Source organism: Wyeomyia smithii, chromosome 3 (genome assembly GCF_029784165.1).
Source record: "Wyeomyia smithii strain HCP4-BCI-WySm-NY-G18 chromosome 3, ASM2978416v1, whole genome shotgun sequence".
NCBI classification, from domain to species: Eukaryota; Metazoa; Arthropoda; class Insecta; order Diptera; family Culicidae; genus Wyeomyia; species Wyeomyia smithii.
In genome coordinates this window covers 32,562,714-32,579,903 of record NC_073696.1, presented here as the reverse complement: position 1 = coordinate 32,579,903, position 17,190 = coordinate 32,562,714, and the positions used below count along the sequence as shown (strand labels likewise).

The window sequence follows — 17,190 nt, the reverse complement described above, 5'->3', positions numbered from 1 at the left end:
GTAATCTAAATTAATAATACCCATGTGTGGTGGTTAAAACTCAAGTCATGTACAAAGGGATACCCAGCCTATGCCGTTTTAAATTTATGTAAGCGCATACTTAGAACTTGCCTGGATTGTGAAAAATTAGGTTCGTTAGATGTTCATAGTACATATTTTGTAAACAAATTGATTAGTTGTGTTTTGATTACTTTCTATGAAAAATACCTTGAATGTTTTTTTAACTAATAGTATAGAATATGTTGGGTTTAACAAGTCAATTCGATTTGCAAAATATGGAGACAAGATGCTGCAATTCATAATTGGCACCTCTTCGTTCTCGTCCTTGACGAGTACTTTGTGCATTCAATTTCCTCTCGATGCGATACTTGTCGGTTCTTTACGTCAGTGAGTGAGTGCATCGACAATTTGTTACCGTTTTCAAAAGGCATTCACCTAACAATCATCCTCTCCGAGTGCAGTCAGTAAAATGGCAAAATGCTGTACCGGCGATGTTGTAGAAGGTTTCATATATTATTCGTTATATTCATGCAGGGCATAAAACTGGAACGAAAAACGACGTATGCATATATGCTGTACGCCACACAGCGGCAACCAACAAGCTTTGCCGCAGTCTGGAAGGAAAACGCCCTGAAACCCACTGGATACCGGTGTGTACGTGTGTGTTTTCTGGCGTGTGTATCTTGTGGTAACATAAGCTGTAATAAAGTACCATGACACGGCCATCATCCTGTGCGGCTGTTATAAATGCTACTATCCTTCTATATTCCAATTAATCTCTGTTATATATCTATTTCTGTGTTAATCTTGTTGATAAAAGTTCTCTAAATAAAAGAAAATACTCAATTGTAAAACACGAATTCTAATTATTCTCTAATTCTCTTGCATCTTTACAGATAAAATTAAAGAAGATCCTCGGCCTCACAGTATGCAGCAACGCAGGATTGGATGTCTCTTCGACTACGGGTGTCTTGGCATATCCAGCTGGGTGAGTTTGATTGCATTTTGACTTTCTCATGAATTGAAAAAACAGTTGTTAGCCGTTCGAGAGACAGACATTTGATGGTCTTACTGCTATTCAGTAGGAAAATGGATCTGTTTTTTAGCCACAACTAGATATTTCAGAGGCACCATCAAGCCTGTAGTTTTATCGGGTTGTTTTTATTACACCGAAAGGTGCAATTTTATAGACAGCTCATTTTTACTACACCACGTATGGCAATATATCTCCGCAGATGTTGGCTTGATTCCAAACAAATGCGGGCCAAGACAGAAAATTAGTCAGTCATAAACAGTCCAATACATCAACTCTCACTTCCAGCTAGCAGAGGAATACAAAATGAGCGGTACAGTAATAAGCGGCAATTTTAATTTGCGCACGTATCATACTTTCGATCATTACCAAAGTTACTAGACCGGAACTTATACCCAATAGTAGCGGTAATTTTGACGGAAATCGAAGTCTAGATCAACAGCAATTTAGTTTGAAAAATGTTATTTTCAACGTATTTCAAATCTCAATTTGACAACTGCTGCTCTAAACCTTGACCATATCTCTAAAACACATTGATATGCAGAACACATGTGCTCGGCCTTTTCACGTTCAGCTTGAACAATAACTTACAAGCCTAATGTTACCACATTAATAACAGCTCTTCCGACGAAAGGGAAACTTTTATAACTGATTGTTCAGCCATAAACAACCCAATTGATTGAGCAAAGCACATGTAACGTGTGCGATGAGGACCCCCAGAAGCAGCGAGAGGTACCGAAAAAGATCGTACACGTGAAAATTAGAGCCATACAAATCGATTACACTGTGAGGATACAAATTCGGGTCGCTAGCACTAGTCATACATCCGTAAGAGCCTATCCGTCGACAGCATTTCACGAGTGCATAGCTAATTTACGTTTTACTCGAGCGCCACTGTCTTAACGATGCAAATAGGTCCGCAAAATAACCGTTATAAGTGCTGCTAAACCCCGTGAGATGAGTTGCTCCGAAATGTGCACATCTCCGAGGGGGGCGCCATCTCGCCAGCCGCATTAGATCATAACGCTCCTCGGTGTGAAGGCTCATAACGAATCCACGATTACCAATTACAGCAAGGGTTTTTGCGTTACAAACTATCCGCCTAGGTCAGCATCTGCCTGAGAGCGCGTCTATTTTTATTTGGATTGGTCACGAATCTGTTGAATAATAATGCTTGCACGATCGCTGAAGCATTGTTGTGTTTTGTGCTTGTTTAACGAGCGAATATGCGTTTGGTGTTTCGACAGCATGCGGTTGATAGCCGAGTCACACCCGAATACGGTCCGCAGATGGTCCTTGGTTTGAATTGTTTGACCCACGACAAACGTTGATGAGTTTGGCTTTGTTATCACGCCTTTAGAATGTTGTATACCATAATGATTCGAGATATTAAGATCGGTAAATACAGCCATATTTAAAAAAAGGTCTTCATTCCGACTGTAGCAATAACCAATCTTAGAAAATCTCTTCTGACATTGTCGCAAGAGATCTCTTAAGGTTTTTAAAACAAGGGATCACTCTGTACTAGGTTCTTAGTCAATAGGAATACGACATTATTCATAAATTTCATGGTTTTCAATACCGCTAGATATCGCCAAAATTCCGATACCCTAAAATTCAAAATCGGTCGCGTGACTGATTTCGTCACATGTATAGAGTGGCCATATTTTATATGGCCGTTTTTGAAACTATCGATCTTAATGAGCGCCGGGCTGAAAAAGTTTCCTTTTGACCTCTACAATAAGCCATGAATATTTGAAGTTCATCGGAGTTTATTTAATGGACCCACAAAGCGCTTATATTTGAGAAATCGATTTACATGAAAATTGTATGGAGTTTTTTCTTTTTTTAACATATATCTCTCGATAAACTCATTCAAATACACATGTATTTTCATAAAACAGTAATATTATCACCCTAATTTAAGTTCAAAACAATCTATAACTTTTGGTGTTTGTTAAAAAGTTCGTATTTCGAATGAGGTGTGTATTTTTTCAGTATAAATCAACAACATGCAATATAAACTGAAATTCGTCTTAATAATGTGTTGAAACACGGTTAGAATTTTTCATAAATTCAACATTAAGTATTGAAACCAAAAATAGCCGACTTCCAGCCACCATTTTGAATTTTCAAAGGCCCAAGACTCGGAAACAGTTAATGCGTCATCTGTGAAAACGCTATTTCATGTTTGCTGCGGTGAAGCAAACATAAAATAGCGTTTTCACAGGGAAAGCATTATCTATTTCCGAGTCTTGTGCTTCTAAAAATTCGAAGTGGTGATTCGAAATTGGCTGTTTGTGGTTTCAATACCGTTTCACCTTAAGGACCATTCGCTTTTAATCACCTGACCATTTTTTGTTTAATTTCAAACGGGATATCAGGCCAATCCATCTCATTCTAGGCTTAACTACCACAAGTGATTCTTCATCTTTTCAGTTACATTGTCTGAGACGACTTTAAATTTCGGCATAAGCGAAAGAATCACGTAGAGAATTCATAACTTTATTAATAGGGGAAAGTAGGTAGAGACGGACACCCTAAGGTTTAATCTAAATAATTACTTAGGTATTGCTATTTAGATCGCAGTACTCATACAAATTGAAACTTAAGGTCATTTGTTTTCATAATCATTTTTGGTATTAGTGAACTTCCTTCAAGTTTTATGTGTTTTGGGTCTTCAAAAATAAGACTACAAATTGCTGTTTTTTGACATGGTTGGGAAAGACGGACACTTGGGGTGGGTAAGATGGACACTACGAAGGTAAATGTGGACACTCACAAAAAAGATGTAGTACGTTAAGTATTCTTTTGATTTATGTGTTAAGTGATGGCCATTCATTACTCTACGTTATTAGAGTCCATCTATACATCACGTGAACAGTTTGAGAGATGGGTTTCGATGAAGGCGAAAATTCTCCGCCTATATGGCCTGTTCTAACTGCTAAGTGATTAATATCTGCTGGCTTCTCTCGCGGGTGTACTTTGTGAACATCTGTAGTACACAACAGATGCTACATGTGAAAATTCTTGGAAAATCCGTGTGTCCATCTTTCCCTACCTTAGTGTGTCCGTCTTGCCCGACCTGGTTGTAAATTTTTCAAACGATCGTAGCTCTTCATCGGAACATCGAAATTCTGCTGGATTTTCACTAGAAAACCGAGGAAAGACTAATTAATCACTTTACTATTGCGAAGAAATGAAAACACTTAAGTTTCACGAGTTTTTCACTACTTTCCGTGGAATAAAAATTACATCAAATTGCGCGTTCACGAAAATATTCTTTGTTTTACTTACAAATTTGGCAGTTTGCTTGCTGAAAACCGATAATGCAACTCAAAAGCATTAACACACTATGAAGAAGGTATTCGCATCACTCAACTATCATGATACATTCTAGTTTTTGAAATATTAAAAGTGTCCATCATACCCGCAGTGTCCGTCTTTACCTACTTTCCCCTACATTAAACAGCACTCGTACATTCGAAAAACACATGAATGTGAAGTTTGACTACCAACAGGGCCATGTCTTGAATGCAATTGATGATCAATGATCAGAACTTTTGGATCATTGAAGCTGATCAGAACTTTTGGATCATTGAAGTTGATTGGCTGTGAATGAGTTGATTTCGTTTGATGCTCTTGTAAAACGGTTAAAGAAAAGTGTTTCAGGTCCGATGCTTTTGCCATATAATATATTTTGCAAAAAAGTTCATAAAAATGAAGAGGACAAGTAATACTGGTTAGTTTTTAAAACTTTTCCGAAATGTTTCAATCCACTAGCGTATTATGAACTTCTTAGGCGATATTTTTGCCGCAGCTTGAATCAATTTTGAGCGCGCCTAAGAATTTTGCACTTCCATCGAAACTCATAAGAATTGCTATTCGATCAACAGGAGATCTACCGACCGTATTTGATAAAACTCACCGTCTTAGTGCATTCAGATCACTAGTGCTGAACTGTTTCATAGAAAATAATAGTAATAATAATGATAATACTCTAAATAACATTAAATCCATACAAAAAGTTCTTAAAATTTTAATAATGTTGCTTCACCAGTCCGATTGTGGCAGTTCACTTCACGCAGTTGCTGCAATTAAGTACGATTAAGGATATAATCACTGAATGACATTTTTAAAACCTCTAACGAATATGAGAGGTCATTTATTTATTACGTAACGTACTTAGAAGAAGGGGGTATTCAACGAAGATTTCCATTTCGCAAGGCCCCCATGCTAAAGTGCTTTATTTAGGGGTGGGAGGTGTTCAAAATTGCTATAATTTAGCGTTGAGTAATATGTGAATGTCCCTAATGATATGATTTTATAATTGAAGAATATTTCAACGCAAAATATACAACTATTTTAAGAAACTAAGGCAAACTTAAAAAAAAGATAAAAAACAACAGTTCTTATGAGAAGCAATTCTTTTTAAATATAAGCGTTTTGTGGGTCCATTAAATGAACTCTATTCAACTTAAAATTTTCATGGCTTATTTTTGGAGTAAAAAGGAAACTTTTTCCGCCCGGCGCTCATCGAAATCGCATGATGTTACAAAAATGGCCACTCTAGTACACCCAGGCCCGGATTTGAGAGGGGGCAAAGGGGGCAAATGCCCCGGGCCTTCCGATTCAAGGGGCCCCCTAGTCCTGGGGCGACCTTTTTTTTGCTCGTCACCTTCCAGGACGTTACCTCTAGATGTTTTAAGAAAAGAAGGCCTCACAAACAAATTTACCCCGGGCCCCCCACCGTCTAAATCCGGCCCTGTGTGCACCAAACATTCATTTAATTTCTCTATCCTTGAATGAAAGAAGAAAATCAAACCAAAGTGTATGATGCTTTAAATTGTAGGGTTTCGTTAGTACGCTTACTTGTTTTTAAAGGTTATCATATTTCGGTAATTGCGTATGCCCGGATATAAGGTAACAAGATTTTGAACAAGATTCGGGCGTCGACCAGAAGACAGAAAAATGTAACTTTCTGATGCCAACTATTTTACTACTGAAAGATGTAGCGCCTTGTTTTGAACGCAGATTTCAACCAATAAGAGGTGAAAACCAAGCCAAATATCATCCAATATTAGTATTTTTGGAACTGCAATGATATCCGGAGGCCCTAGACGCTATTTTTCAATTCCAAGATGGTAACTTCCGGTTGATGATATGGATATAAACATATTGATACAAGATGGTCTATCAAAATCATTTAAATAATTATTAAAATGGAGAAATGCTACGATCTTATATCTTGTGATCACTCTGAATACAACAATGCAAGTAACGTAAAAACAGCCTTATTTAGTTTTCCATCAAGCTTGCGGTCGCACAGTAGGACAACATAAAAAATAGTGAAATATCAGTGTTTGAGACGAAACGCATGGTTTCAGAGTTTAAAAGTCTTGTATAAAGTTTCTCAATCTAATAAGTGTTTTATTTGGATGCTAAAGTTTTTAGTATTAAGGGGGGTATACACTAAAATTAAAATTTAACATCGTGAAATTTCGGTTTTCGAAATTTTTTTTTTATACCAAATGACTTAAAACGCATGAAACGTCGAGAATTGGTGTCATCTGAAAAATTTTTTTTTGCAAAAATCTACTCTCTGGGACTTCATAAAAACTACGAAAGTTTGCCTGAACAACGAAACCGGCCATGGAGAAATCAGAAATAAAAATTATAATACTTTTTAAATTTATTTTTTTTTTCACAGGGTAAAAATTTTTGGAAGAACAAAGTTATTATTTACAACTTTGCCAGGTACACTATGCCAATCAAATAAACCGTTTTGACTGTAGAAATATTTTTTATATCTCAGAGTGCTCTATTGGAAATTAAAAATATGTCTACAGTCGAAACGTCATAGTGTCTTCGGCAAAGTTGTAGATAATATTTTGTTTTTCAGAAAAAAAAATTATGAAAATGATTGAAAATATATTTTTTTTTTTTCAAAAAATGATATTTTATTTTTCTTGATTTCTAAATGATCGGATTGGTTTCATTGTTTTGGTAATCTTTTTTAGTTTTTATTAAAAAAATCAAGTTTTAAAAAATGAGCCCTTTTGAATAATTAATGTTTAATCTTTCTTCTAACTTTTTTTGGATAAATAATTTTTCAAGTGTAATTTTTTTTGGAAAGACAGAATTATCATCTACGACTTTGTCGAAGACGTCACACCAATCAAACGAATCGAAGTGCTTTTTTTATTTTATACTCAAGTTCTTGACCTTACACTATGTAGTCCGGTGATATCCGGCAGAATAAAAAATTGGCACGTATCAGATGAAGAATCTTTATCTGACCACAAGCAAATCTTATTTGATTATGAAGCAAATCAAGAACGCACTGAGTTCATAAGGGACCCCAGAAAAACAAACTGGGAGCTTTATAATTCAAAGCTAATGGCAGCTTTGAACAGCTTCGGAGGATGTTCCAAATCATACAGAGAGTTGGAAGAAAACTTCAAATATCTCTCAAATTTGATCCAACAGTCTTACCTTGATTGCTGCCCTGCAAAGATACGCTCTACAAATAGAGAAGTACCTTGGTGGAATTAATCTCTACAAAAACTTCGGAAAAAAACTCGGAAACTCTTCAACCGGGCTAAACGAACCCAACAGTGGGACGAATACAAGCAATCCCTCACCGCCTATAATAAAGAAATAAGAAGATCTAAAAGGATTCACTGGAGGCATACATGTGAAAACATTGAAAATACTCCAACAGCCGCCAGGCTGCAAAAAATCCTTGCGAAAGATCACTCAAATGAGTTGGGTTCTCTAAGAAAAGAAGATGGTTCTTGTACTAGCTCTGCTAGAGAAATATTAGAGTTAATGATGAAAACACACTTTCCTGGGTCGATCATTAACTCAAGTGAAGACCAAAGTACATCTGTATCAAGTACTGGAAATGTTATAACCAGGACAGAAATTCACGAAACAGTGAATACGATGACTGGGCTAGTAAGAACTAGGGATGATGCAATTACTTTGGCCAACCAAATTTTTACCGAAAGTAGAGTTGAATGGGCAATAGACTCCTTTGAACCCTTCAAGTCACCTGGTAGAGACGGAATCTATCCGGTACTACTACAGAAAAGGTAAAACAGTTCTGATGCCCATTCTAACACAACTCTTTCAATCCAGCTTAATTCTAGGCTATATTCCGGAAGCGTGGCGACAAGTACGGGTTATTTTTATCCCTAAGGCCAACAAAAGGAACAAATCTCTGCCAAAATCCTTTAGGCCAATTAGCTTATCGTCAGTCGTTCTCAAAACAATGGAAAAAATAATCGGTGAGCACATCAAATCATCATATCTTTCTAAAACTCCTCTTAGTAAATATCAATTTGCTTACCAGGAGGGGAAATCGTCGGTAACTGCACTCCATACTATAGTTACAAAACTAGAAAAATCTTTTGCTGCAAAAGAAATTTCTCTTACGGCGTTCCTTGATATTGAAGAAGCATTTGATAACTCGTCTCATGACTCAATGGCTGCTGCAATGGAGAAACGTGGTTTTGACAATTGCATTATTCATTGGATAAGCAAGATGTTATCAAAAAGAAAAATAGCAGCAAGCCTTGGTAGCTCTAATATAAGTGTAACAGCTATAAAAGGGTGCCCACAAGGAGGGGTGATATCTCCTCTGCTGTGGTCATTAATAGTTGATGATCTTCTAAAAAAATTGATGGAAGAAGGCTTTGAAGTAGTTGGATTTGCTGATGATATTGTCATTATTGTCCGTGGCAAGTATGATGATATCATCACAGACCGAATGCAAACTGCCTTAAACATTATTTCCTCGTGGTGCGATAGGGAAGGCTTAAATGTAAATCCTTCAAAAACCACTATCGTCCCATTTACACGTAGAAAAAAGACTAGGCTTAATGATATTATGCTAAAAGGTGAGCTTCTTAAACTCTCAGATAACGTCAAATACCTTGGAGTAACTCTTGATAAAAAACTTAACTGGAATACACATCTAGAGCAGGCAATAAAAAAAGCTACAAATACTCTATGGATATGTAATAAAACTTTTGGTAAACAATGGGGACTCAAACCGAAAATGATCCATTGGATATATTCGGCTATAGTGAGACCCAGAATTACCTATGCTTCACTAGTCTGGTGGACAAAAACAAGGGAGAAAGGTGCTCAAGATAAGTTGGAAAAACTTCAACGGCTAGCCACTCCCTCAATAACGGGTGCAATGAGAAACACACACACCAAGGCATTGGAAGCTCTACTGTTTATGCTTCCACTGCACCAATTTATACAATTAGAAGCCGAAAAGAGTGCCTTACGGATCAAAAGATCATTAAGGCTCTTTGAGGGTGATTTAACGGGTCATCTAGGTATTCTGAAAACTATTCGTATCAATCCCCTAGTGATAAACAATGAAGACCGGATGGAGAAAAGATACAATTTTGAAAGACGATTTCGAATGTTTGAACCTGAGCGTGATGTTTGGGAACGCGGTGGTCCTGATCTCCGCCCAGGATCAATCATTTTCTACACAGATGGTTCAAAAATGAACAATCGAGTGGGAGCAGGAGTAACTGGCCCAGGAATAGACCTGTCAGTTCCAATGGGCCAATGGCCAACTGTCTTCCAAGCTGAAGTCCAAGCAATACTAGAATGTTCTGAAATATGCCTACGCAGGAAATACAGACACTCAAACATTTGCATGATGTCCGACAGTCAAGCAGCGTTGAAGGCTTTGAAGTCTGCGACATGCACATCAAAACTAGTTTGGGAGTGTGTTCAATCACTCCAAACACTGGGTTGTAATAATCAAGTAGACTTATACTGGGTTCCTGGTCACTGTGGAATAGATGGGAACGAAAGAGCCGATGAATTGGCAAGACTTGGATCGTCTCATCAGTTCATAGGACCAGAACCCTTCTGTGGTCTATCCGCTTGTTCCCTTAGAATGGAACTAAAAGCATGGGAAACTCTGAAAGTGGAATCCAACTGGACAAACACCTTAATCGGTAGGCAGTCGAAACGGTTCATCACTCCGAACGTTTCTATGACTCGTAAAATACTGGATCTTTCAAAAAAAGATCTAAGCACGTTTACTGGTTTAATAACAGGGCATTGTCCGAGCCGTTATCATTTGAAGGTTATGAAAAAACTTCAAGATGATACATGTCGAGTATGTGGCATGGAAAAAGAAGACTCGGAACATCTGTTATGTCGATGTCCGGCAATTTTTATCAAAAGATATAAGTTCTTCGAGAGAGGTCTTCTGGAACCCTCTGAAATCTGGAGAACAAATCCCAGTACGGTTGTGCGCTTCATACGAAGTATAATACCGGACTGGACTAATGCTATTGGCCAGACTATAACGACCACTCCAATAGTGATACGTTATCCTGACTAAGCAAAATTAAAAAGGGGGAATATGTCACAAAATATCAAAAAATTGGTCGCAGTGACGAAAATACCCAACACAGAAAAAAAATACTCATTTTTACACAATATTATGAACCACCCTATGCCGAATAAATGAGCCACCCTAATGAAACATAATGTATTCGATGCTAGTTATATCATTATACAAGCTACTTCGAGAGACTAGTGATCAATTTCAAAAGATAAATTCTAAACATTTTGAACTCCGCCTTCCACAATTGAAAAAACGAGTCCCAGAGAGTAGATTTTAGCAAAAAAAAATTTTTTTTTGTATAGGGTTTTTTTTTTAATTTTTTGGTCACTTTTTTCCATACGATGATTGGCACCCTAATACACATGCAGCACTACTACCTAAGAAACTAAATTTCAAAATAATCGTTATTTTTCTGGACGAAGAATTTGTCATCGAGTACACGTCTGTTTGTCTGTGCAAAAACTGTAGCCAAAAAATCATGTCGGGAGGGTCCTGCCCTTGCAAAAATGACACATGTGAAAAAACTGTCTATTTTACTTAGAGACACAAAAATCGATATTCAGCCGCTTCTTTTTTCAACGATCTCTTCGAATTGTATGCCAACGTCAGATCCAGCCAGAACACCGTATCTTCGCTCTTATGATATTTATTGATGAACGAAATTGCGTCGTTTCGCAGACATTTCATACTATAAATTTATAGATATGAACTTGGTGTGTGAAAACTTCACCTCGGAGAAGTGAGCTTTGTGGGGAAATAAAATACGATGTGCCCTATCAGTCGTTGCCATCCACACTGAGATAGGTCTCGTCGTCCATTACCACCGCCACGTCGGGATTCGCCGGGACAATCGATTTGATCATCTCATTCAGCCGCTGCCGCTGTGTCATTGCCTGCAGTTCCGAGACAAAAAGGACAGAATTGCTGCTTCCTGACATATTTGTCCATGTTCGCCAGGTACTTTACACTGTTTTGGCTGTTTCCACCGACCTCCCGCGGCCAAGCGCACGCAACAATGTAGCCACTTTTCCCTCTGTCTTCTTCTTCAGCATCTTTGGAGCTCCTTGGTGCTCAGGGTCGTCGGCCGTCCGGAACCGAGTTTCTTCCGATGCTCTGATTATTATCCAATTGTACCAAGAATGCCAGAACGGGCGTATCCACCTTCATACCACGTACTACTGTTATGCCCAAGAACCAATTGCCATCCTTCGCTTCGTTTCGGCAAAGCTCGAATTGAACTGATTCTCTGACATAAATAGCAACACCGCCAGTTTGTCTAGAATGTGATAAACAAGCAGCCACATTATATCCCGGAATACTATATTGATCATATGCTTCAATATCGACAATATGAGTCTCTGATAAGAACACTAAATGTGGACGTTTATCTTCAACAATCTGACGTAATGCAACGTAGTTTGTTGTCAACCCCGCAATATTCAAATACAAAAATTCAAACTTATTCACATTCTTCTTGGAACTTGTTTGCTATTTATTGAAACACAAGCTGCTTTTCTTTTGATTGAATAATCTTTTATATAACAAGCATTCTGAACTAAATGCGGCATGGTTGACGTCCAAATTCATGTTACGCTCTTTATTCGTCTTTAAACAATTAACGCATTTCAAAACAGTAGACGTGCATTCAGATGTTTTGTGTTTTAGGCTACACCTGGAACACGTATCACAATTTTTGCAATCCATGCTCTTGTGCCCAAATTCTCCACATTTGAAGCATCTCAAAACATTTACCGCGGGAAATACTAAGCACCGATCAAATTCTACATTTACTTGCTTAGCAGATAACAAGCTGTTATACGTTTCCAAATCAACCTCTATTACCGCGCTATACTTGTTATACCGAAAGCGTGGATTTTCATACGAGTTTATTACTTTTACATCATTAATTTTGATACCTTCATTTTGACTCTTTAAAAAGTCAATGAAAACATCAGGAGAAAGATTCTCGCTCATGCCCACTATTTTCAATCTCGACACCGACGTGGGAACAACAGCACTGTAGTTTTCACCCAGATTGCTTTCAATGCCATTTTTCAACTTATCAATATTTTCGCAAACAGCGCATTCAACAATAATGGAACCATCTTTACCGTTCCTAAAATTACTCACTTTGTGTGTTTTTGGATCTAATTTTGTTTTCAAAGACTTCCGAGTTTCCTCGCAAGCTTGTTTGGAATCTTTCGGTTTGATCACAATGACCGGACGAGTCTTATGTTTAACGGGCTTAAAACCATCATTTATATTATTATTATTACTAATACTCGTTTTAATACTTTTACGGCGACCCTTCACGACTTGCGCAAAAGTCACGCCGTCATCAAAAACATCATCACTATTATCATCATCAATTCTACGCTTCTTGCCGATTTGGTCCGGTTCAGAAGGAACCGTCCCATTCCGCGCGCGGGCATCATTGATTACTGCTTTTTTTTGACGCGTATTTAATTCCAAAACCGAATTGTTCAATTTATCAAATTTCTCACAAAATAATTTTTCAAGAGATTCATTTTCATTTAATCTCAACTGTTCCATACCGAAATTCAACACGCTGTTTATCTGGGCCGATATTTGATCCCGCATTTCAATGACCGAATCAGAGAGAGAAGATAATGTCTTCATCTCTTCTTCAATACGCTTGATGTCCGGTATCAAATGTTGCCCACCACAACACTGGTTTGATAAACATTCGTCACACTTGAAGCAAAGATTATCATTATCTGTAACTATCTTTGCCGTTGCCTTGGTGAGTCCAGTACACTTGTAGGGAAACAAACGTGCACAGTTGAAGCCCACACATTTCAACGGCAAATCCGATAGGACAATTGCCGTACCACAGCCAGACCAAATCATCGCACACAACACACGTTAACACGGGACGCTATACCAATAGACATGCAGAGAAACAAGAGACAGAGGCAAAAAAAAAAATGATCGCCACCACCGCTGCTTTGAAAGCGTCGGGGGGGATTTTTTTTAACAAACTTTAACGCGAACTTGCTGCTTAAAGCAACAGTTCTTGTACTTAGCCTTTTGTAGATTCACTACCGACACACGTTAGAATATATCTACCGTGAATCACTTCACTATTTCACACGTAAATTAACAATTATATATCACCACAAAATAACATCAACTACTCTGTTCGCCATCAAAAGAGATCATGATTAATTAATGATTAATGCTGCATGGGTGGTTTCGCGTGTGTGTGTGTGTAGGTAAACCCATGAAAAATCGGCAATTTTTGTCCATTTCTTTTAGTGCAAACGTTATGTTAAACATACACAGATATCCTTGTAGGCTCTAGGTGTTATTTTGTACTATTGTTTATTTATTGAATAGCGACTAGTTTCTGGAAAGGACCACTGTCAAAACTGTTTGGTGACTACAAATATTTTTAGAACCAAAACAGTTTGTTTGATCGGTATAGTGTTTTCGGCAAAGTTGTACTGTTTGCAGTTCCTTGCTCTCCAGTTGTTTTTGTACACCAAGGAACTCAAAATCCCGAAGAAATCTTTAATTGGGCGGCACTAAGGTAGAGGTGAGGTGAGGTTGGGTTGCGTATTTGGGGCACAAATGGAGTCGAGGGTTGTTTGTGTTTTTTCAACGTAATATGTGACGTTTTATTTGGCAGACCTTTCATCGGTATGGTGTTTTTGAATAAATGGAATTCAAAACTTCGTTATAGTATACTGCTTGATTGACAGCCAAACCACTAGGATTGAACCATGATTTAGACAGAGAGGAAAAGGTCCTGTTTTGTCCAACTGTGCTTGCATAAACAAAACAAAAATACTAGCATGAAGGGAAGAAAGGAAGCTTTCATGAAAATATTATGATTTCTCTCTGGGCGTGTTCTTTAATGACTTTAGGCGCCTCGAAAAGATTCCAGATTTTCAATTGTCAGCCGTTAGGTGAAATTCTTGGTGCTCATTCAACAACCACGACAAGCATAATATCGAAAAGTGTTAATAAAATTCAACCGGGTCGGGTTGAATATGTCCTTTAAAGGTCAAGCCCAAACAATTGTGTTGGCGATAGGTGACGAGAAAAAAAAACTTTTTTTTTTGTTCACACAACATTTATTTGACACGGCACAAAAAAAACTTAAACCAGTTTTTTCGTAGCAGCTTTGATGTTGACACTATCGTTGGGAGCGGTGAAACAACGTTTGAAGACGTTCATTTTTTACCTTCACAATTGTGTGGTCTTTTATTTAAAGGAATATTATGAAAAAAGAATTCATGGGAGAAGTCTAAGAATTTACATAAGCAGGTCAGTTGACAAATAGCCTGATTCTGTCAAGGTTCGAACGACTACGCGCTTACCAAAGTCGACTTTTTAACTGAAAAGCCCCCTAATTACACTGCTTACGTCACCAATTCAGTTGGAAAAAGTTCATACGGGGCACGCAACTCTAAATTAGAGTATCTGTCCGAAGATGGTTTATGACACTAAATGGTTAAAATGTTTGATTATTCTCATGAAAAATATGATGGTACGAGAGCCCTGCATAATTTTGATTATAATCAATCGTATTGGTCTGGCTAGTCTCAAAAATCCTACACTTAAATACACTTATACATAAAATGAAGTGCTAATTGTGTTAAGTTCAAATTTTATCCGATTAAAATAGTGTTAGAGCCAGTAGTATCATAACGTTAGCATCATACTTCTCACGAGCACTAATACTTGATAACATTACTTTTCTAAGCAATAGTTTTCGATGGCTTCTTAACAGTTAGGCCCTTAACCTGAAAACTTGATTTGATTGAAAGCTGGAATAAAAAAATCCTAAGCAGAAATGCCATACCATATAGATATTATTGAAAACTTTTTCAGCCCTGAAAGACACAGCTTAAATTTCAATCTAAAAATAGCAGATCAACTTGAAACGATTCAAAGTCATTTAATTATGCAAAAAAACATTTTCAATACAAGAAGCAGTAAAATAAGCTTTATTTGCCACAAAAATAACCTTAAAACGGCCTGTGAAATCTGAGCGGCAGTTTCGTTTTTGCCAGCAGTATTTTTCGGATTTTCGCATGCAAACTAGTGTTAATTTGATATTTATTCAGTATCCAGCAAAACATGTCGGCTTTGATAACAAATTTGTGTCTTCGTTTCAGTTTGCATAATTTTCAAACTTATCACCATTTGAATTGCAAATGGTTTAACCTTGGCTAAATGGGCCGTTCAGCGGGAATCGGATTACTGTCTCCAACAGAGTTGTCTTTCTCATGTAATATATCAACAATGTTTATTGCGCGAAAAAATGTTTATTTTTTAGTTTGAACGGATAAATATAGAGTTCAAAGTGTAGACAATATTCTGCCGCTGGATTAATAATGCGATTGATTATTAATGCAAAAAATCAGAACTCCAACTGGGCGACAAATTGTACCAAAGAGTTCCGAAGCTGCAAATAATGCGTACAACAAATTTGTCAATATGAGGCTGGATAGATAATTTCCGAAACCCAGTCGAAACCTATTAGCACAACAAAACGGAAATGATGATGATGCGATATTTAGCAGCTCGAGCGCCCACTCACATTTATTTAATACGTCCTTTCACGCCTATCTACGAGCATCATCACTGGGTTGGGAAAGCATCAATGCGTAGTTTTGCGCAAATATGAATGCAAACACAGCGTGAGCAGTAGGTAGGTATAAAATGGCATTTAGGAAGTGTAAACTGTTTGAATTTACATATAGTGTGGTGTGGTGCTCGGGGTCAGTTTTGTAGTTCTGTTTTTTTTTCTTTGTTGTGGCTTTCAACCATCATAACAGCTAGTGGCGTGTAGGCGCAGCTCCTCCGAATTCGTGTAGATCATTATTCAGCCTCACGCCCAATTCGATAAACCTGTATACCCCGTCAGTGACCTTGGAAGCAGTCGTTGATGGACACATTTGTTTGCATTTCCATAAAACAATCTTATTATAAGCGTTTCTTCGTGAGAAACGGGTTTCAATAATGGCGTTTTTTTTTGTTTTTTCTTTTTTGCAGATGCACTGTAGTCCTGTTCAACTCAAAGAAGTTGACGCAAACGTTTTTGTTAAACACAGCCAAGAAGGCCATCACAGCAGTCGCGTACTCGCAGTGCGGTCGATATCTGGCCACTGGCGAGTGCGGCCACAATCCATCCATCAAGGTATGGGAACTCGATGTGAACGGGAATGCAAACTACGAAAACGGAGCCGCCGGCAGCATTGTGGCGGAATTCTCCGGCCACAAATACGCAGTCAGCTGCGTGGCATTTTCACCCACCGGGAAGTATCTTGTCTCGGTGGGCTCACAGCACGACAACGTGGTGAACGTGTTCGATTGGAAGGCCAATCTGAAGATTGCATCGAACAAAGTCAGCGCAAAGGTCGTTGCTGTGAGCTTCAGTGAAGATGCAAATTATTTCGTAACGGTTGGAAACAGGCACGTCAAGTATTGGTACTTGGAGGGCAGCAGAAAGTACAAGGAACCGATCCCACTGATGGGACGGAGTGCTATATTGGGAGAGCTGCGAAATAATGACTTCTGTGCGGTTGCATGCGGCAAGGGAGAGATGGCGGACAGTACGTACGCGATCACGCGGAACGGACATCTGGTGGAGTTTAACGCACGACGATTGCTAGACAAGTGGGTGATGTGTAGGACAAATGCGGCCAACTGTATGGTCACCAGTACAAAATATATCTTAGTGGGATGCGCGGAAGCCATCATTAGGTAAGGCAGCGTAATTAAGATGCAAATT

The 17,190-nt window shown here is 38.1% G+C and overlaps 1 protein-coding gene across 6 annotated transcripts in view; it reads left to right on the top strand.

Annotated features, from left to right (window-relative positions):
• LOC129732314 (uncharacterized) overlaps positions 1 to 17,190 on the top strand; it is a 214,329-nt gene that overhangs the window by 180,620 nt on the left and 16,519 nt on the right. For all 6 annotated transcript variants that reach the window (XM_055693117.1, XM_055693111.1, XM_055693115.1 and 3 more), the window contains 2 exons: positions 897 to 988; positions 16,452 to 17,162. In XM_055693117.1, the coding sequence (XP_055549092.1) occupies positions 897 to 988; positions 16,452 to 17,162 (803 nt within the window). The remainder of the gene's footprint in view (positions 1 to 896; positions 989 to 16,451; positions 17,163 to 17,190) is intronic.